Source organism: Engystomops pustulosus, chromosome 8 (assembly GCF_040894005.1).
Source record: "Engystomops pustulosus chromosome 8, aEngPut4.maternal, whole genome shotgun sequence".
NCBI lineage: Eukaryota > Metazoa > Chordata > Amphibia > Anura > Leptodactylidae > Engystomops > Engystomops pustulosus.
In genome coordinates, this window is record NC_092418.1 from 29,787,919 (window position 1) to 29,810,363 (window position 22,445).

General features: G+C 44.6%; 1 protein-coding gene across 3 annotated transcripts in view; it reads right to left on the reverse strand.

Annotated features, from left to right (window-relative positions):
• Window positions 1–311: 311 nt before the first annotated feature.
• TRRAP (transformation/transcription domain associated protein) overlaps window positions 312–22,445 on the reverse strand; it is an 82,787-nt gene continuing 60,653 nt past the window's right edge. For all 3 annotated transcript variants that reach the window (XM_072120482.1, XM_072120480.1, XM_072120481.1), the window contains 12 exons: window positions 22,059–22,159; window positions 19,984–20,185; window positions 19,698–19,862; window positions 13,413–13,503; window positions 11,719–11,918; window positions 11,350–11,611; window positions 9,802–10,027; window positions 8,546–8,763; window positions 5,867–6,051; window positions 3,342–3,545; window positions 2,730–2,924; window positions 312–894 (listed from right to left, as the gene is read on the reverse strand). In XM_072120482.1, the coding sequence (XP_071976583.1) occupies window positions 610–894; window positions 2,730–2,924; window positions 3,342–3,545; window positions 5,867–6,051; window positions 8,546–8,763; window positions 9,802–10,027; window positions 11,350–11,611; window positions 11,719–11,918; window positions 13,413–13,503; window positions 19,698–19,862; window positions 19,984–20,185; window positions 22,059–22,159 (2,334 nt within the window). In that variant the 3' untranslated portion in view covers window positions 312–609. The remainder of the gene's footprint in view (window positions 895–2,729; window positions 2,925–3,341; window positions 3,546–5,866; window positions 6,052–8,545; window positions 8,764–9,801; window positions 10,028–11,349; window positions 11,612–11,718; window positions 11,919–13,412; window positions 13,504–19,697; window positions 19,863–19,983; window positions 20,186–22,058; window positions 22,160–22,445) is intronic.

Here is a 22,445-nt window from a genome sequence, read left to right on the forward strand (position 1 = left end):
AAATCTATACATGATGCCTCATATTGTACAGCCCAATCACATGAACACTGCCTCCAGCATATGAAAGTACCGCGGCATTGTAGCCTCACCGCTATTAAAAAATATAAAATATTACAACTCCCTTGTATTTTTTTTTACCCCCCTCTTCTGCTTCGTGTATAGCAAGAACACAATAAGCGAAAAAAGTGGAGGAAAAAAATTCATTGTGTGTCTGTACAGGGTCCCCTTTGTGTTTTCCGTTCTCTATAGCTGCTATTTTCTAAGCTTTGAAATGTGTTTGAACTTGAAGAAAATCGATCTTCTCTTTGTTAAAAAAAAAATAATAAAAAAGCCTGGCGTTTAATGACACGAGAAAGAAGTGTTCAGTAAACATGATTAGCTTCCTTAGAGACCGCCACGTTGTCCCTAAAAAGCCCCTCGCATGTGCTGTAACGGTTGGATCGACCCCCCCAACCTTAGTGTTAGGTTTTTCGGGATGTGGCACAACCGGAAAAAAAAAAAAAAAAGTTGTACAAAAAGAAAAACATTTTTCACAGCTTTAAGCCCCTTTATTATCTAAAGGTTTTCTTGGTAGCTTAAGGGGTTAATTTAAAGGCATCAGATTCCACTTCAGAGCCAGGGATGCCACGCAGGGTCCATCCGGCACAAGTTATCCAGACTGTTGGCGGCGGCGACCAATGTGTTGACTTTGCTCTCCCCTCCATCGAACTGGGCCAGGTTGTGCAGCCGGGTGACGATGGCCGTGACGGCTTTCTGGACCAGTGACACCAGCTGCTGGCTGTCCATGTTCTCCGGCTGCCCGGCCGGCGATAGCGGAGAAGACGTGTCCTCCTGGGTCTTCTTGTGCCAGGCAATTATTTCATCCCGCAGAACGGTCTTCAGGATGCCGTCAACCTGAGCAAGACGGGGAAAAAAAAAATTTATATAATTTCATTTGAGCAAGAGGAGGAGACCGTATCCAATTCTGTTAACCCCTCCCTGACAAACACATATAAAAAGGGGGCAATAAATAGCCACAATACTCCCCCACTACAACTACTGGCTATCCCAAGCACATACCCGTTATAATACGGTCAATATTACTCCATTTGATCATTTATCCTGTGCCCCAAATTATGAGAAATCTTATGAAAATTAGGATATCAGTGCACTACGGGCGTGGCCATTAGAAAAAAATACCCCCTCAGCCAGACAATTTTTAAAGGAGGAGAAGGGCACTGTCAATCAAGACACTGGGCTGTATGAATATTATAGTCCCTACACTGGGCTGTATGAATATTATAGTCCCTACACTGGGCTGTATGAATATTATAGTCCCTACACTGGGCTGTATGAATATTATAGTCCCTACACTGGGCTGTATGAATATTATAGTCCCTACACTGGGCTGTATGAATATTATAGTCCCTACACTGGGCTGTATGAATATTACACTGGGCTGTATGAATATTATAGTACCTGGAATCACTTGCTACATCTGGTACATCTGGTACTAGAATCAGCTTCTGCTGCTTTCAATTTGTGGTTTCAGGACTTTTGGAAGAGCCTCAAAGGTCCTGAAATGTCTCTTGTGTACATACGTATTGTGAGCAGGAACAGATGTACAAGGATTTCAGGGGTGATGATCCTTCTCAGTATAAAATTTGGCTGGTGGTTTGGGTGGCCATGGCTTCCCCTAGAAGGTGTGGGCCCCGGACTACTGCCCAAACCGCACATATTATAATCCACTACTGATCCGAAAGCTGGGACCCCTTACGCTCCACCCATTAGAGAGTACGGGATCTCCGCTCTCCTAATCGATGGGACACCCCCACCAAGCATACTGATATTGCCATGGATTGGGGATAACTTCCAGAATTGGGACAATCCCTTTAATATGTGACCTGAATGCGGACAGTGAAATAAGGACTAATGGCAGATGTTAAATTGCATTTTTAAAAGGACAGTTACACGTTTTCCCAAGAATAATTTCAATACCATGTAAGCAACTATTGGTTTTATACATAAAATCTCAAAATAATGAGTAAAAGATGTCAGAGAAGAAGCGGGAACCGCTCTGCCAACCAATTATCTCCTAAAGGAATAGAAAATGGGCTCAGGGCACCTTTATGAAGGTCCGAGTGACTAGAACATGTAATATGAAGGCAGAGGGGCTCACGTGCAAGCAAAATCCACTTAGCAAAAAGCAGACGGGGAGCCCGTGCACAGCGAGCGCTAGCCTGCAGCTACTCCCAGCATGCAATAGTAATAGGAGCTTTGGGGTTTATTTCAGGCAGACATCTCCTGTGTGCACAGTCCGGCATCTTCTGTCCTACCCTTTGTAATAAAATCTATGAGCCAACGTTTCCCAATTGTCCGACCGGCTTCCACAGATTTGGCAGGAGACGTTAGCAGCTGCTATGTCTGGACGGTCCTACTAATCGGGCCAGAATTGTTCATACAGAGGATTTCAGCGGGAAGGAATTTGGGTGGAAATTAGATAATGTGCAAGAAAATGATTATGGCCTCCTCCCCTTGATACATTTCACCCTCCAGAAGATAGGGCTGCGCCCCACAACATATCCAGGAGAATTCCTGATTGATAAAAAGCAGTGGAGTCCTATCCCAGCAATGAGTTAAAGTAAAAATCTTCTACTTTTTAAGTTTTCTCTTTTTTTGTCCATAGGGGGCAGTGTTGCAAAATACGTCAGAAAATACGAGTGAAGCAAATCTCATAGAGGGACATTTACCTTGAAGTTTGGCTGTGCAAAGCAACGCGCCACAGCAATCATGGAGGCCGTCAGAGGACCGGACACGCCGATGGTTGTCAGAAACTCCGAAATGTTGGGGGTGAGACGGAACGGGACAGGGCGGTTAGCATCCAAGTCCCCAGTGGCGTCATTGATATCAAACCGAAAGTAGGCGACATTCAGCTTCCCAGTGTCCTGCAAAGGAGAAAGACATGAGTGAATATTTCCATGAGTCTTCAGGGCAGGGGCACAATTAAAGGGGTTTTGCCAAATGGATAGGAGTCTTGTCTGTGGGGTCATAATGGAGACGTGTATATGAACGGAGCACTTACAGTGCACCTGGTGAGTGATAGGTAATGAAGGGTGACTCCTACGACTTACCAATCTGCCAAGATTAACATTGCCAACATTTCGGATGCAGCGCTATCCTATCATTGTGTCATTCCAGCGCACTAAGCCTCCTGTATGTTCATCTCATGCCAGGACAAACATCAATATAATCCAGAGCACACAACAAACAACTGCTGATCCAGTCGGCAAGCAGCTGGCGCTGAAGGGGTGAGGCCTGGGGTAGGGGGGATTTGTACAGCCGCATTCACACACTCTACGCACCTGCGCTATCTGCAGCATCTCTGGATTCAGCCTGTTCAGATGAAAGACAAATTCTGCAAATCCGATGAGAGCCAGCTGGATGGTGAACATCTTGCGGAAGGTCCAGTAGTCGGTGGCGTTGGGGAAGGTATGAAGGGCCCATTCCTTCAGCATGCTGCGCGGCACCATGTTACCCTGCACCTCCTTCAGGATGTCTCGCAGGACCTGTAAGAGATCACATAGGAAGCCATCAGTGCAGGCCGCAGCCTCGGGTGTAATGTAGATGCTTCATCGGCACCGCCTCGAGAGTGAATGATGGAGATTGGTGATGTGTTGTGTTTGTGAGATGTGCCGGGTTATCGCTTTATGGCTTAGAGTGAAAGCTCTTGAGCTTCAGTTTTTTTTTTTACGGTTACAGCCTCTACACCCAAGACGTAGGAAATAAAAGGGACACATGGTAAGAAGATGCGGACAGAACAGATACTGAAAGAAATCAGACACAGACTACACACTGTGACATAAACCCTACAAGGTATGGTGGACTGTGATACTGGATGGATACTCAGTGCTGGCGAGGCTTCACTGGTTCAAGGGTTGCGCTAAGTTTTTTCACTGAAACCTCCACAGATGAGATAAATGGGGGATCTGTCCAATTCTATGCAAGTGTTGGAAAGGTAGTATCCAAATTTCAAAACTTGAATGGCCCCTTAAAGGTTCAAGGAAATTCAAGGAGCTCTGGATTTGGGACTGTATATGGAATATAGACACAGTGAAGGCTCCTTATCTTTATAGAAGGGACCTTCTGGTCCTCAGCCATGAAGTTTCTGTGTTATGATGACTGATGTAACGCTGCTCGATGCGATATCCCACTAGTACAATGCAGCGCAGTCTCTCCGGGCCGCCTGACACGTTATTATAGAGGGAGGGTAAACTGCAGGGGAATAATCTGCAGTATAAAAGTAGGTTATAGCTGAGGAGCGGGCGGCAGGACAACCTCTGCCGGATAATGAGAGAATAAAATCTTACGCACTGGAAGCCATTTTACACATTTTTTATTATACAATCCATTTGCTTCAATTAGAGAAATTGCTTTCTTTATTGGATATTAACATTTCTGTCATATTCCGACACAAGGTCTCATAACTCACAGGAGGCTGCGCATTAATCTGCTGCGTGTGTGGCGCTCACTCCAGGCCCGCTGCAGCATGGCAATACTTCACCCGCAGCCTGACCGGGGCCATATACGCTTACTGGGGTACACACAGGCCGGGCCACACAGGACACTTACTGGGGTACACACAGCTTACTGGGGTACACACAGGCCGGGGCCATACCCACTCACTGGGCTACACACAGGCCGGGGCCATACCCACTCACTGGGCTACACACAGGCCGGGGCCATACCCACTCACTGGGCTACACACAGGCCGGGGCCATACCCGCTTACTGTGGTACACACAGGCCGGGGCCATACCCGCTTACTGTGGTACACACAGGCCGGGGCCATACCCGCTTACTGTGGTACACACAGGCCGGGGCCATACCCGCTTACTGTGGTACACACAGGCCGGGGCCATACCCGCTTACTGTGGTACACACAGGCCGGGGCCATACCCGCTTACTGTGGTACACACAGGCCGGGGCCATACCCGCTTACTGTGGTACACACAGGCCGGGGCCATACCCACTCACTGGGGTACACACAGGCCGGGGCCATACCCACTCACTGGGGTACACACAGGCCGGGGCCATACCCGCTTACTGGGGTACACACAGGCCGTGGCCATACCCGCTTACTGGGGTACACACAGGCCGGGGCCATACCCGCTCACTGGGGTACACACAGGCCGGGGCCATACCCGCTCACTGGGGTACACACAGGCCGGGGCCATACCCGCTCACTGGGGTATACACAGGCCGGGGCTATACCCGCTCACTGGGGTACACACAGGCCGGGGCCATACCCGCTCACTGGTATGAGAAGTGGGCACCCACCCTGGCACAAGGGAATAACCAGTTCAGGGGAGGTTAAACAGATGAGGCCTATAGGGATGTATAATAATTTATACCCATATAAATAGGAAAGATGGACAGAAAATCATTAGATCAGTGATAGATACATTAGTCAGATATGATGGAGAAGAAGATAAGTTTGTAGATACACTGGTAGACGGATTACAGTATAAAGATCAGTGAGATGCAGCAGATTTGCAAGTTTTAAAAAAATACACGAAACCTTAAGAAATTCCCACTTCAAACTTTTGAAAATTTGGTGTAGGTGGGAAAAATATGCCAAATGTGTTATATATACAGGACATCTCTATCCATGTATACTGCTCTATGAATAGCGCTGGCACCTGTACACGTGTACGTAGTCACCGCTGACCATATGACCATCACTAGCGATGACTACTCTTATTATCGTCTTATGTTGAGCCGGTTTCCAGTGAAATGACACTGAAGTGACGCGGCGGCATGAACCGCGGGGCGATTAGGAGGTGGCGGGTGCCGGACACCTCCAGATTCATTAATCACAGATCTCGTACCTGATGACTGGCTTGGGTCCCTCGCGCTTGAACCGTGGCTAATCTGTCGTAGTAGCGTGAGATGGGGTTGTCGTGCTCGATGCCCTTCTTGGCGCAGCGCTGCTTGTAGATCTCCACCAAGGAGAGAGAGGAAGGATTGTCTTCTACCAGACGCATCTGCGGGGACACGGCCACCACACGCGGCACTGCAAGAGACAGAGAGGAGGGAAAGATTAATATACGTCATAGCCAAACAGAACCAAAGGAGACAAATTACCCCCGACATCAACAACACGGCGCGTGCTCAGCATCATTACTTTCTTTTTTTAGTTCTAACGAATCAAAAGGTGATTAACAAAAATGATCTGTAATAGAACTTATGTGAAATATCCCATCTACACTTGTATCCAGCCAGGTGATATCTGTCTTTTCTCTCTTCTAGATCCTCCTTTCTTAGGATTCTGAATTGACCCACTATTATTCCTCCTGGAAATGTATAACTGATAACCGGATATTGTAATTCGACTTGTCCAAAAGTACTAAGAGGTTATCCAAGGTAGTGAAAGCAAACGTTTCAGAGCAGGACTGAGGTCACTAGGTCACGTATCTGACCCTTTCACCCCCCCCCCCCCCCCCCGACCCCAATGTCTTGCTGTAGGAGGCTCCACTCTCTACAGGAGCTCAGGCTGCAACTTGTATGTCTATGCAACACTGGGGAACATAACCAGTCCCCCTAAATTGGTATAAATGTGGGAGCGTTGCATGGACAAGGGGGTCAGACATATGGTTTGCTTTTATAACCATCTCTGAAGCTGCCATTTCAATAACAGCGGGTCCGGATCTATAACACAAGTTCTCAAACCTTCCAAAATGGCCCCTTTAATAGCAAACACCATACTGGGAAGGAGAATACTAACAAGAACACTTCCAGGAAGAATAACAGAGAAACCCCACAATACAGAATTCACAAGGAACATAACTATGGCAGAGGTTTCCTGTTCTCATGGAGCGCTGGTTCTGTCCAGTGTGCCTTGCAGGGATGGCAGAAAATAAATTTTGCTTACTCAGCATGGCGCATACATCACATTACGGAGCGTCGCTACAGCAGAATAATTATGGAAACCAGTTCAAAAAGTAAGAAAAGGAGGTGGTAACATTTGTAAGCAGCAGAACATTTCCTGTGGTTAGGGGATAGGCCCTATAAATATCATTACTCTGATCCCCCACAAGACGCTCGGGTCGCCCTATAGACGAGGTGATGTTCCTCACATTGCAGAGAGACATCACTACCCCCCGCTGTATTACTGACTACTAAACAGGCTGGAAACTGCAGCAGGTACAGACTGTCATCCCGCGATTACCATCCGCATTATGGGATTAGCGCAACCGTTCCGTCCTCTCACATAATCCATAATAAATATTTACCTGCTCAGGATTACCGGACCGGACAAAACAATGTGCCGCATAGCGTCTCCCACTGAGCTCATGCTTAAAGGGACACTGCCAGGAGCGTGGGCCCTGCTCCCAAGAGCTTACAGTCTATATATGTATACTGCCCTAGGTGGTGGGCTGGTTCAGTATTACATACAATGGTAGGGATATTACATATATGCCCACTGTATGGTATATGTGATGATCCGTACTGCACAGTGTGTGGACACAGGGATAGGAAGGAGTTACAATCAAGGGCTGTAATCCAGGCAGATGAAATGGCTGGAGATGTGCTATCTTTCTGATAATTACAGGCTCATTAGCGCTCCGGGCGTCACGTGCCGTCTCTTCATTAGTCAGCCGGATCCGGAGCAGCGGGTAGAGAATACCCATCTCTGCAGACGCAAGGCTCCGGCTTATAATGGAATAAATAACCCCACATGAGCTCCGGCACCATCAATAATTTATTAACAATAAATACGGATAAAATGATCTCTGTAGAAGAGGCGGCTATCTGCATCTCCTGCTACAATCTGCATCCGATGCTGCAAGTACCTGGAGTGATGCCATCTATCAGTGGTAACCTGTGGCGTGTAGCGGGTGCTGATACCACTCATACACAGGTAGAGGTGTCACTGATGACACCAAGTATCCCATCCGGAGATGTGCGGCGCTACCAGTCTGACATCCACTTATCCCTCGGCTCTAATTATCAGCATGAAGGGACTGCTAGAGGAGACATTGCTCATGAATATGACCGGCTCTAATCATCACTAGCGTCCCATAAGGGAACATTTGTACCAGTCATATAATGGCGCTTACTCCGGTCACAAAAACAGTCCATGTAATAGGACCCTTGGGTTGTGAACGTATCACATACACTGCTTGATAGGCAGAAATTACCAGGCAGAATGCTCTAGAGCAGGAGGAGCTGAGCAGATTGTACAGTGTCCTATCTGCAGGCAGCATGTTCTAGAGCAGGAGGAGCTGAACACATTGTACAGTGTCCTATCTGCAGGCAGCATGTTCTAGAGCAGGAGGAGCTTAGCAGATTGTACATAGTGTCCCATCTTCAGGCAGCCTGTTATAGAGCAGGAGGATCTGAGCAGATTGTATATAGTGTCCTATCTCCAGGTAGTATGTTATAGAGCAGGAGGAGATGGGCAGATTGCACATAGTGTCCTATAAGCACGCAAAATGTTATAGAACAAGAGGAGCCAAGTAGACTGACATAGTGTGTTGTATTCGGAATAAGAATGAGCTACTCACCGGTAAAGAAAAGATGGCGCTTTGTGGTCTCCTTTCTCTTTTCTAGACATGGATTGAGGAGGCGCAGCAGCTGTAGGACCCGCTCCTCCCTCCGGGACTCGGTCAGGCAGGCGTCGTTCATGACCAGGTAAGGATAAATCTTTCCATTGTGGCCTCGGATGTAGAGTCTCCGGGCGGCCGTGTTGTGCTTCTGGACAATCTCCACTCTGGGCATAAACCTATAGGAAACGAGTAAATATCACCATGGATGAAGGGCATTAGCCAAGGTTTTTTTTTTAACCTGTTTGTCCTCAAATTACCATCACTACAAATGCTGTAAGTTAATCCACTATATAATGCGGTGGGGTTTCTTTTAGATGGATGGATAAGAACTCAGATCTGTATCTCTATGGGTTAAAGCGAGGGAGGGGGTATATGAAACAGCGGGGATGGCGGGTTTAGTCTTCTTGGTTTCGGAGTCCAATCAGCAGAATGAGGAGAAGCTCTTGTTCTTGGTGAAGGTGCTTGGAAGACTGACGCGCTGCCAAGTAGTAAATGTAATCAGCGAGATGGGAAAATGAGGCTCATACATGTTCCCACTTACATCTATTTCTTGGCCTCGGATGTATACGCCTTCAAAAATCTCTTATTTTACTTATCCGCAAGCGGAGGTACTGCAAGTGGCTACTACCTAGAAATACACTAAAAAGTCCTCCAGGAATGTACATATTAAAGAAGAAGGTACTGTTTGTAGGTTTGGGAGGTAAGGAGGTGGATCAGTTCCCTTTAAGATGTGTGGCAGAATAGTAAATGTCCATCGCACACGTTCTAATGACATTCTATGGAGTCGGTACATGTCTAGTGCCTATTCTTCTGCAGTATGTGTGTCCTGGTGAATAAGATTCATTTTCTCCAGCCTCCCTATAAAACATTCCTGTGCCCCGGCCTGCTGGTATCTGTCAAGGACTTCACTTGGGAAGCCATTAGTTGGCCGGTTTCAATTTTTCTTTGTATTCTAGCATTTTACTATCTAGAAAGGACAATGCCCCAGAACTGTCATAGCAACGAGAGAAATGAGAACACATTTCCAGAACAATCAGGTATGAAGGTAACGCTTAGAGTGGCACCCCAAATGGCCATGTTAATACACAATTCATCACGCTCTGACAGCCGGAAGGTCACAAAGTTACAAACACAAACTGGCTTCAAAGACATTATGACACGTGTGATCCGCATTGTGCGGGGACCGCGTTCTCTAGGTGACGGGTTTATTTTACCTGGCGATCTTGATGTAGTAATGTGTAGGCTTTGGCATGAGGAACTCTCCAGGAATCTCCACTTCTGCCGTCTGGGCGGAGAAATTACTGAGGAAGCGACATTTCTCCTCGATGAGGAAGAACTTGGGAAGCTGCTTGGTTTTGGCTTCCAGGATCTTAATCCACTTCTTGAGTTTGGAGATGAGATTGTGCAGTTTCATGGAGCCGGGGACACTGAAGTCAAAGTCTGAGGAAGAGAAAGGATATCGGGTGAGGATGATGACAAAGAGGAGACGTCATTTGCTTCCAAAGAGAAGATGGAAACATTACACCCTATATAGCTCAAATCCACATTGTTCTACATTGTATTCCTAGCTAGATAAAGCTTAAAGGGATTGTCTTAGTCTAGATACAGCTGCTATATACAATCATTGTCCAATCTGTAGAGGTCCGACTACTATGATCCTCCACGATCGCTACAGAAAGCAGAAGGTTTTGTATCTGCCAAGTGAAAATAAGAAATCCAACTTCCCGATCCTTCGTCTATCGGGCGGCCATGATTGTGCAAGATTTTATTCTCCTTAAGATGCAGTACCCCTTTAAATTCACATTTTACAAAGTCATCATCACCCTGTCCCCTGCAGGGATCGCTGGGAGCAGACGCCAAACCTGAACCCTCATGCCATGCATTTATAGGGAGTTATTCATCTGTTCCCGGTTTTAATGATGCCATCACTATGTGCGGCTGTGGCACGTATCAGAGCGGGTTTTATTAGGAAGGCTCCCGCACACAGCTGCACAACGCTCATTAAACCCGCCCGACGACGGACTTAAGATTATTAAGAAAAAAAACATCTGCTGCGATGTATCCTCCAGAGGAAAGCCGGTCCCCCGGAGCACCATGCCCACCCCTCCTCCGCTTCCACCAGTCCTGCAATATCTTCCAATATATAGATATAAATAGACCCTTAAAAGGTTAATCAAGCACGTCGTCCTCCGAAGGGTTCCTTCTATTCAAAACTGCATTTCCGGAAGCGCCGTAGACCCATTAAACAGAAGGCAGGCAACATTGCAGAGCATTAACCGCAATTGAATTTCTGATCGTGTGCAAACAATCCCCAGGACTGGAGGAGAAGACGCGGCTGCCTTTTAGCCTGCTGGCCTTCATCCATTAAATTTAATCACATGGTTCACGTCTTCCATTATCTACTGTCATGCAACTGTTGTGCCACACAGCCTGCATCATGAAAGGCTTAATGGGCTCCAGATATGTAGGTCATATTTAAAGCTGGAAGCGACTTTAAAGTGAATCCCATCAGCCAATTTCCATATCACAGCGACTATACAACGCCTGAGAAATCAGCGCGCCACCAGATGCCCTGCAAGTCAAAGGAGGGCTAAAGGTGCCGACCTAGGGTGCCCACAGTAATGCGAATGGACTGTGAAATGTACAGCAAGGTTATCCCAACATCTATTGAGAGCCCAGAGACCCACGTCTACTTTGGCTGTGGTTGGATACAGATCAAATCAAAACAAAGACGTTGAGGGAAGAAAATATTCGCACGTTACCTGTAGTAAACTGGCTTTTCAGCTTCTGGAAGACGGGGTCTTGCGCGGTGGCCTGAGCTCTTCGGGCCAAAGACTCGGAAGCTGCACTGGAGAACATGGTTGAGACGTTGGAGACGTTCTCCAAGCCCACACCAAAGGTACTGACCAGCTTCTTGACAAAGTTCAACGTGTGGGGGGTGATTTTAGCATCAGACACAGCTCCGCTTTTCTCAAAGGCCACGGAGTAGCATTTGGCCAGTCCTTGCTGTAACTGTCTGAGGACCTGAAAGAAGAAGAAAATCTAGTTGGACCAAAAACTCTTGGAGCCCAATATCCAATAGGTGGGTGCACTAGTTGTATAACCTCCAAAACCCATGACTCCATACACACCTCTTCATGCCAGTTCTCTCGGAACCAAACCATCTGGTCTACGATGCCTTCCAATGATGACAGCAGGGTGGGATGCAGCTCTCTCTGCATGTGCATAATGCGGCTGCATCTCCACATGGGTGCTGTGGCTCGGATGGGTCCTGGGTCGGAGGCAGAATGGGACTGGGTGCCTACAGAGCTTGGTTGGTGCTGTCCAGAGTCTGCAAAAGAATAATAAAGCATGATCACAGGTGCACTTGTAGTCACAATTCCCCCCCTGATGCAAATTTCAGGTTTTGCCTTTATGCAAATTAGCTGCTTAGTCTGTAAATATGTCAGATCACTAGGAAGCAGGAATGGTATATCAGAAGAGCATATAAAGTCCCTTTTTGGGCTGTTTGTTTGCTTGAACACTCCCTTTAATAATTTTTGGACTGGGCATTAAGATGTTAACAGAGAAAAATAGAATCTAGCCACTGATCTAGTCTTTTTGCTATGAAGAACTGAAGCAATTTTATAGGGCGACAGTATTATTGCAACCAGAAAATTTTATATACGCCTATAATGCTGCAAGAATAAGCACTGAAACAATAACTGGATGCTGTAAGTCACTGGGTGATCCGCGGGGACACATTAAAAGGCTTTCCTATTAAAAACTCTACACAGTCGCTTCACTTGTGTCTGTATTTGGGTAAGCAGGTTGTAAGGAGACCATTACAGCACCTTAAGGGGATGTCTCCTAGTTCTAACAGGGACTTAAATGTGCACAATAGAGGGAAGAGAATGACAATCTGGTTACCGTCAATGTAAACCATATTTTTGGTCCATTTTTAAAAATACAAAACCAGATATACGAAGCAAATAACCTATTAATTTAGAGTACAAAAAAAAAATCTGCCTGTCCGCAGTCTCCACTAGAGGGAGCTCTTTACATTACTGCTTTCTATTACACTAAAGCTGCAATATGCAGGAGGAAAGAAGCTTAGGTATTTAAACTTTGATTGTCCACAGGAGAGGGGATAGCAAACTGATCTATGGGGGTCTGACTGCCAGGACCCCACAATTACAAGAACGGACCCCTGCAGTTAACAAGTTAACCCCCGCTTTATCTAATTAGTGAGAACGAAACTCCATTCTTGTGATATACAGGGGGAGGGGGATCTATTTGAGTCATTGGTGGGGGATAATAAATAAAAGTTGGTACAATCCAGTTATCGGGTATTTTGGTTTTATAAAGTGACCCCAATTTTCGCAGGAGAGGGGAGATCTTGGTGATCAGCGGTGGGTCCAACAACTAAGACACTGTTCACAGTGAAGGGGTCCTTTAAACTCTAGTGTTAAAACTATTTGGGGTATAAAGGAGATTGGAACATTTGGAGGAATATAGTTCTGACCCCGCCAAAGACAGGCAGTGACCCTCATCTAAATGTACGACTGTCAGGATCCATCTTCAGCTCACTACTAGAACAGCCCCATAAAAGGAATATGGAATCAGTCTATGATATAAGAAAAAAGTAATGACACCTCAAATAAATCCCTGTCCGTAAGATTTAAGAGAAAACAACATTTAGCGAGAAGCAAAAATCCATTTTCCGTCCTTTTTGCCATCTTTACGCTGCGTCAGCACACAAATGGGAGGCGTGAAATGACTTCCTCTCCCCGTGTAATAGATGTGTAACATCAAGAGATTTGCTTCTCGGAAGTGGGAGACTCACCGCTTTTGTAACGCTCCCTCTGCTCGATCTTCAGGGTTAAATACAAAGTCCGGATGGGGAAATACACGGCTTGTGGATAGACTCTGCCGACCTGAGAATGGAAAAATCAGTTCAGACGTTATGGTCATTTTGATGGAGGGAAGAGGTGGAAACTGGCGGGGTAGGGGGTCGGGAAAGATCACAAAACAAAACCAATGGGATTATGTATATAGGCTGGAGATATAGGAGAGATGAAGAGAGACAGTACACAGAGAGACTAGACAGTCTTACATCAGACTGCTGGAGAGAGAATCTGGTGCAGCCTAAACTGATTGTTATCCCCCATTCCGATCGATGGGGGTCCCAATGCTGGGTCCCCACCCAATAAAGAGGATTCCATTCTTACTAACAGATGAGGTGGAAGGTTGATTATGTATCTTGCCCCTCCACTCAATACTATGGAAAATACGGAGAACAACCCTCTGTATCTCCACTACTTTATTAGACATGGAATGGGAGTGATGGAAATAACACAGTGCTGTCCTCTACCATTTACTAAACTCCCACAGTAATGACTGGAGCAGAAGGACACATACTCCAGTAGCCATCCCTTTAATTAGTGAGAATGGGAAACCCCTACTCACCAGATTTCTGGGGGTCCCGTCCCTGTGATCAGTGGGGGTCTCAGCTGCTTGGTGTAGTAGAGTATAAATTAGTAGACTATGATCAGGGCTGCTAGGTGTAGTAGTGTATAAATTAGTAGAATATGATCAGGGATGCTAGGTGTAGTAGTAGACTATAAAGTAGCAGAATATGATCAGGGCTACTAGGTGTAGTAGTGTATAAAGTAGTGGAATATGATCAGGGCTGCTAGGTGTAGTAGTGTATAAAGTAGTGGAATATGATCAGGGCTGCTAGGTGTAGTAGTGTATAAAGTAGTGGAACATGATCAGGGCTGCTAGGTGTAATAGAGTATAAAGTAGTAGAATATAACCAGGGCTGCTAGGTTTACTAGTATATAATGGAGTAGGATATGATGAGGGCTGCTAGGTGTAGTAGTATATAAAGAAGAAGAATATGATGAGGGCTGCTAGGTGTAGTAGTGTATAAAGTAGTAGAATATGATGAGGGCTGCTAGGTGTAGTAGCATATAATGGAGTAGAATAGGATCATGGCTGCTAGGTGTAGTAGTATATAAAGTAGTAGAATATGATGAGGGCTGCCAGGTGTGGTAGTATATAAAGTAGTAGAATATGATGAGGGCTGCTAGGTGTAGTAGTGTATAAAGTAGTAGAATATGATGAGGGCTGCTAGGTGTAGTAGTGTACAAAGTAGTAGAATATGATCAGGGCTGCTAGGTGTAGTAGTATATAACGGAGTAGAATATGATGAGGGCTGCTAGGTGTAGTAGTGTATAATGGAGTAGAATATGATCATGGCTGCTAGGTGTAGTAGTTTATAATGGAGTAGAATATGATCAGGGCTGCTAGGTGTAGTAGTGTATAATGTAGTAGAATATGATCAGGGCTGCTAGCTGTAGTAGTGTATAATGGAGTAGAATATGATCAGGGCTGCTAGGTGTAGTAGTGTATAACGTAGTAGAATATGATCAGGGCTGCTAGGTGTAGTAGTATATAATGGAGTAGAATATGATCAGGGCTGCTAGGTGTAGTAGTATATAATGGAGTAGAATATGATGAGGACTGCTAGCTGTAGTAGTGTATAACGGAGTAGAATATGATGAGGGCTGCTAGGTGTAGTAGTGTATAATGGAGTAGAATATGATGAGGACTGCTAGCTGTAGTAGTGTATAATGGAGTAGAATATGATGAGGACTGCTAGCTGTAGTAGTGTATAATGGAGTAGAATATGATCATGGCTGCTAGGTGTAGTAGTGTATAATGGAGTAGAATATGATCATGGCTGCTAGGTGTAGTAGTATATAATGGAGTAGAATATGATCAGGGCTGCTAGCTGTAGTAGTGTATAATGGAGTAGAATATGATCATGGCTGCTAGGTGTAGTAGTTTATAATGGAGTAGAATATGATGAGGACTGCTAGCTGTAGTAGTGTATAACGTAGTAGAATATGATCAGGGCTGCTAGATGTAGTAGTGTATAATGGAGTAGAATATGATCATGGCTGCTAGGTGTAGTAGTTTATAATGGAGTAGAATATGATGAGGGCTGCTAGGTGTAGTAGTGTATAATGGAGTAGAATATGATCAGGGCTGCTAGCTGTAGTAGTGTATAATGGAGTAGAATATGATCATGGCTGCTAGGTGTAGTAGTATATAATGGAGTAGAATATGATCAGGGCTGCTAGCTGTAGTAGTGTATAATGGAGTAGAATATGATCATGGCTGCTAGGTGTAGTAGTTTATAATGGAGTAGAATATGATGAGGACTGCTAGCTGTAGTAGTGTATAACGTAGTAGAATATGATCAGGGCTGCTAGATGTAGTAGTGTATAATGGAGTAGAATATGATCAGGGCTGCTAGGTGTAGTAGTGTATAACGTAGTAGAATATGATCAGGGCTGCTAGGTGTAGTAGTATATAATGGAGTAGAATATGATCAGGGCTGCTAGGTGTAGTAGTTTATAATGGAGTAGAATATGATCAGGGCTGCTAGGTGTAGTAGTGTATAACGTAGTAGAATATGATCAGGGCTGCTAGGTGTAGTAGTGTATAACGTAGTAGAATATGATCAGGGCTGCTAGGTGTAGTAGTATATAATGGAGTAGAATATGATCAGGGCTGCTAGATGTAGTAGTGTATAATGGAGTAGAATATGATCATGGCTGCTAGGTGTAGTAGTTTATAATGGAGTAGAATATGATCAGGGCTGCTAGGTGTAGTAGTGTATAACGTAGTAGAATATGATCAGGGCTGCTAGGTGTAGTAGTGTATAACGTAGTAGAATATGATCAGGGCTGCTAGGTGTAGTAGTATATAATGGAGTAGAATATGATCAGGGCTGCTAGGTGTAGTAGTATATAATGGAGTAGAATATGATCAGGGCTGCTAGATGTAGTAGTGTATAATGGAGTAGAATATGATCATGGCTGCTAGGTGTAGTAGTTTATAATGGAGTAGAATATGATCAGGGCTGCTAGGTGTAGTAGTGTATAACGTAGTAGAATATGATCAGGGCTGCTAGATGTAGTAGTATATAATGGAGTAGAATATGATCAGGGCTGCTAGGTGTAGTAGTGTATAACGTAGTAGAATATGATCAGGGCTGCTAGATGTAGTAGTATATAATGGAGTAGAATATGATCAGGGCTGCTAGGTGTAGTAGTGTATAACGTAGTAGAATATGATCAGGGCTGCTAGATGTAGTAGTAAATAATGGAGTAGAATATGATCATGGCTGCTAGGTGTAGTAGTATATAATGGAGTAGAATATGATCAGGGCTGCTAGATGTAGTAGTGTATAATGGAGTAGAATATGATCATGGCTGCTAGGTGTAGTAGTTTATAATGGAGTAGAATATGATCAGGGCTGCTAGGTGTAGTAGTGTATAACGTAGTAGAATATGATCAGGGCTGCTAGATGTAGTAGTATATAATGGAGTAGAATATGATCAGGGCTGCTAGATGTAGTAGTGTATAATGGAGTAGAATATGATCAGGGCTGCTAGGTGTAGTAGTGTATAACGTAGTAGAATATGATCAGGGCTGCTAGATGTAGTAGTATATAATGGAGTAGAATATGATCAGGGCTGCTAGATGTAGTAGTAAATAATGGAGTAGAATATGATCAGGGCTACTAGGTAATTTTACTTTACATAATGGAAGCTCAGAAGGAAAAAATATCTTTGTTAAAAGCAGGGCCTCGTCTACCCCGGAGAAGCTGCTTTAGGAAGGATTAGTAGATGGAGGGTTTCATCCGCTGCACATTACGTACTTCATTACATCTGGGCACAAACCACTTGAGTTTTATTAGCCGCCCTGTGACTACACTAGAGGCAGCCGTGGCTATGCGGGTTCCTGTGGTGGCAGCGAGAGGGTTAAGGAGCTTTGTCGGCATACTGATAAAGGTGAGCGCGCCGGTGCCGGAGCGTTTTGTCATAACCGCCGCTCTCCTAACAAGGCTTCATAAAATATGCACAAATTGTGTCACTCGTGAGGCAGGACGCGGGAATGTAATTTATAACGAGGACAGGGTTTCCATGGGAACCGGTCATATAATGAAAAGGGCAGGATTCTCACTCATCGCAACTTTTTCCTTTTTTTAACGTTTTTTCACTGTGGGGAAGTAACGAATAGTCGCCATAAAAATGGTAGATTCCTGGAATCTGGACTGGAAATGAAAAATAATTTGCTCTATTGAACACTCGCTATATAAGGCGACCAGCATTCAGGTCCGTTGTTTGCAGCCTGTAAGACACTGCCTCCGTTCTCGTGGCTATGACAGGAGAAAAGACCCATTATTTTTTTTATTTTTTTTTTTTACGGCTCAGGCAGTCGACTCACAGGGCCATGGAAACAATGGGGGAGATTTATCATCAGGTTTCTGAGGTAAAACTGTTCTAGTTTCCCATGGAAACCAATAAGAGCTCAGCTTTAATTTTATAAACAGCTGTGGGAAAATGAAAGCTGAGCTCTGATTGGTTGTCATGAGCAACTAGAACAGATCTGACTAAAAGACTAATGATAACTCTCCCCCAATGAATGTGTGAGTGAGCCCATAGAGATACATGGGGCTAAAACAATGGAGATCAATAATGGGTTCTACATGCTGTGAGGTAAAAGTATAAAAGGGGAGACTATAAGCATATGGGGCACCACTGATCACTAGACTGGGGGTACTGAGCGTCTGGTTACACCTCATTACATCCCCATGGTAAGAAGGATATGGCGGATATAGTTATGTGTAGAGTCACTCGGCGTCCTCACTGAGGCAATACAACGACTGGACCCTACTTCTATCGGTCATTGGGCCTCCATTTTGGCTGCGACTTTGGCATGACCAAAGCGGCTATGTTGTCCCCCAACTATTCCACAAGCGTGCGCCAATGAAATTGTTGCAACCGTATTGAGTATTGCACAGAAATGATAATGGGAGGTTCACACAGACTTTGCGCTTGGATTTTGTTGTGGTAAAAATTCGGCATAACACAGTAGCATCAAAGTGAACATGATTTGGTACAAGTCATGGGGACAACGTGTGGAAATTGTGGTGCTATCTTGATGTACTTTTTAGGGGAAAATTACCTCAGATCAGGTTAAATGACATGGTTAAAAAGTACAAGTGAATCCACATTTCTGTGTGTGCTTACTTCTATATATACACACATACTAATATATATACACACATACTAATATATTGTATAGGAATATAGACATTTATACATACATATATGTATTTATAGATCAGAAACCACAACACGTATCATTGGGGTCTATAATCAGACATACGCACACGTATACATTAACTCAATTGGCTTAATGGAATTTGAGCACTGATTTCCCGGCCTCCGTGAATCCGCACAATGCACAGAACAATTACTGTGAAACATGAGGCAATTTCTGCTCATTTCCATTCCCCTTTATAAAATAATTAGCGAGCACTTACATCCAATAATAAGGTATAACCTACCAGTTAACTCGATTTACAGTGGGCGTTCCAGGAAACTACCACTTTGGTTAATGCGAAATTTAAAAAAGATAAATAAAATCGCCCACCCGAATGTCTACACAAGAGTCAGACAAGGCTGGGGGGGGGGTATGGGGGGTTGGGTTCATTGGAAAATTTGCACCATAGAATATTAATTATAAGAGCCAAAAATAAAAGAATAATATGCAAGTTTTCCCCTACCACGTAGATAAGGAATATTACTGGTACATTATGTAGAGTCCAGACTTATAACCCGTCTCTACAGGATAGGGGTACATTTCTGATTCCGATAACTTGCTGATTGGTGAGGGTTTGATGTACCCCAAACGGAGTGGCAGGATGGACATGTGCGTTGCCGCTCCTTCTATGGTACTGATGGAAGTAGCGGAGTCCCAATGAGACGAGTAGAGAATAGGGCGCATGTTTGACCAGCTTCTTTATTCTTGAAGGGGTACAATGGACCCTCATTCCTTTTATCCCTCCACTGGGACCCTCAGCAATCATTAAAAGGGGTTGTCCGTGACAAGTTTTTCCCTTTAATGGTATTTTTAAATTTAGACAAATTTAAGATTTTGCATTTAACTGAACCAATACTGCATATGAATAACCTACATAAAAACACCCCAGGCAAAGTCCTGGATTATACACAGATAATAGTCCAGAAAATAAAGGAGAACCTACCTGGCTAATAAGATTCAGAAGGAGTTTTCCTTCGGAGCCCACCAAGCAGGTAAGTAGCTGCGGGATCCAGGCGAGCCACTGGATGGGGGGAACCCCGATACAGTATTTATCCACAGCGTCCGCCAGAGTGTTCTTCTCATCATCAAAGCTCAGGAGCCACAGGACCTATAACCACGGAGGTAAGAGAGGACGTTACTATTCTCTGTTGGGCCAGTTTGACCTTGTAGGGGAATCCGGAGTGGGGTATCTAAGGCACATGGCCTACTGGACTTGGACTAGCACTTACCTTTGCCAAATATTTCCTGGACTTGCTTTCATTCTGGTGACGGCAGGCATGCAGATAGCAGGTAATGGCAGACACCCCAAGATGAAGCTGACGCTCCTTGACAAAAATGGTTTCCAAGTAGTCTCCCCACATGGCCCAGGCCTTGACCAGCACATCATGCATCTGCACCGCAGCAGAGAAAGCCTTGTTCGCATCCTCCGACCTTGGAGGAATAAAATAATTTGTTATGGTCAGAGAGACAACTAAAAACATAATTATAAAAATCTGGTTATTATATCTTAAAACCCACACCAGCTCGGCGGAGGCCTAGCGGCTCATTTAAAGATCATTACAATGCTGCATTTACTAATTGGCTCCCGGCTACACATAGGGCCGGAGCCGCTCCAAAATCTTTTTTAATGTTCGTTGTGGTTTCACAGTGTTTCTGTCTGATTAATTGTACCATTACGAGCTCGTTTATGAATCCTGACTAATTATTTCCCCAAATATGTATTTGCATATAGGTTCACTAAATGAAGAATGGTTATGAGATGAATGGCAGTAAACAAATATGTCTGATGTCTTGTACGAGGAGAATTACCAATTATCACTTCTATGGGCCCCCAAATACATGGAGTCGATCAGCCTTATATATACCCTTCGATATACCCTTATGAGGCATTTACCAATTAAAATACATTATTAGAATAATTTCCATTATAAATGGGAGGGATAAACATTGGCTAAACACAGGATGCATCTCCAGGTACAAATTCCTTATTTAATTGCCAATGTGCTCCTGATCAATTTGGTGTTTTTGTTAAAATCTGACAACCCGTTTAAAAGATATGGCCACCCAAAACTTAGAATAGCCAAGTCGGAGGATATAAGTGTTACCAGTTGGGGTTGTTTGCTGCACCGTAAGTGTCGACAACATCAGACCATGCAGCAACACATAATAACATGAGTGTCAATACATATATTTCCGTACATATATCTAACTACTGGGAATTGTCCTGCCACTGCATTCAATACTAAGGGAGCGTTGGAAATTGCTGAGTACAGCGTGTGAGTATCTCCAACTCCTAATCACTGTCTATGCGGATGCTGGAGGGCTGCACTATAATACATATTTCCTGCATGGTTCCTTTAAACCAGATTGTAACGTAGAAGAATATCAGATCAATAAAGCATCAGAACCCCTGTCGTAGAGTCTGAGGCTTGGACTGTACAATATCGGAGGAGGAATACGGGACACAACCCTCTCTTCCCCTCTCCTCCAGTGCTAATACTTAAGAAAGCATGATGCATAAGCTAATAACTCCAAGTGACAGCCAGTCTATTAAAAAGCTAATTAGCCCTAATACAGCAGAACCAATTCTGCTGCTTCTATAGTGAGAGGGAGAAGTTAGAGAAGAAGCTGCACACACAGAGGCGCCTGGTCCGGTGCGCGGCGCAGCCATGAAGGCTATTACTGAGGGACCGCGCTGATAAATGACTCACTTTATCAACACTTTCTCTCACTAACCAGATTTGTCACAAGCCCTTCCTATTCTTTCTCCTCGCCTGGGCGATCTATCACGCTGACAACCTCTGATGACTTTCTTCATACTTGTGCTATCACCTTGTGCACGTACGAGGTGGCGGATAAGGATGTGTGGCCATGGGTGACCTCTATAGAGGACTGGCAGGTGGGCAGGGCCCCCCTCAATCTACTACTGGATGTAGAACCATGAAATTACTGCTAAATTATAAATCTTATCTTAAAAGGTGATCTTTCACCTCCTGCGCCAAATAATTTCATCTTGATCTTGAAGTGACCAGACAACCCTTAAACATGTGGTTGGAACCCCAAGTGGCAGGTGGGACATGTGTGCTGACGCTCTATTCACGGTCTATGACACCGACAGTGCTCCGCTATATCCATAAGCACCATAGAGATGAAGGCACAAGAGTGACCATGTCCACTATTCATTTGGGGTACAAAAGCCCCTATTTTCATGAGTAGTGGGCCCCCCACCAATCAGCAAGTTATCCCCTGTGGATAGTGAAAGACTTGGTTCCCTGGCAGTAATGGTAAATATGATGTCACGTACTTGTTTATCTGCGCGAGGAACATTCCCTTGAGAGCGTAGAATTCGGCTGTCATCTCTTTGGTGAAGTATTTCAAATTGGTGGATTCAATCACCTCCAGACCCTAAAGGAAGGAAAAAAAACTCAATCAATGAACTATTCTGGGAAGCCACTAAAAGAACGAACGGCCAAAGGCCATCAAGTGACTCCTGGTGACAAAACTTCCCTGCTGCAAAATCCCTCATATATCCCCATAACTTGTGTTAACTGCAATGGAAATATCTCCAAACTACAACGTACCAGGTATTAGGCACAAAAGGATTAGCAGTCCCAAATCAAGTCAGAATAATTTGTAAGCTTTTATCACATGTGGAATATCAACTCTGAAGCATATTTCTTGTAACACTATT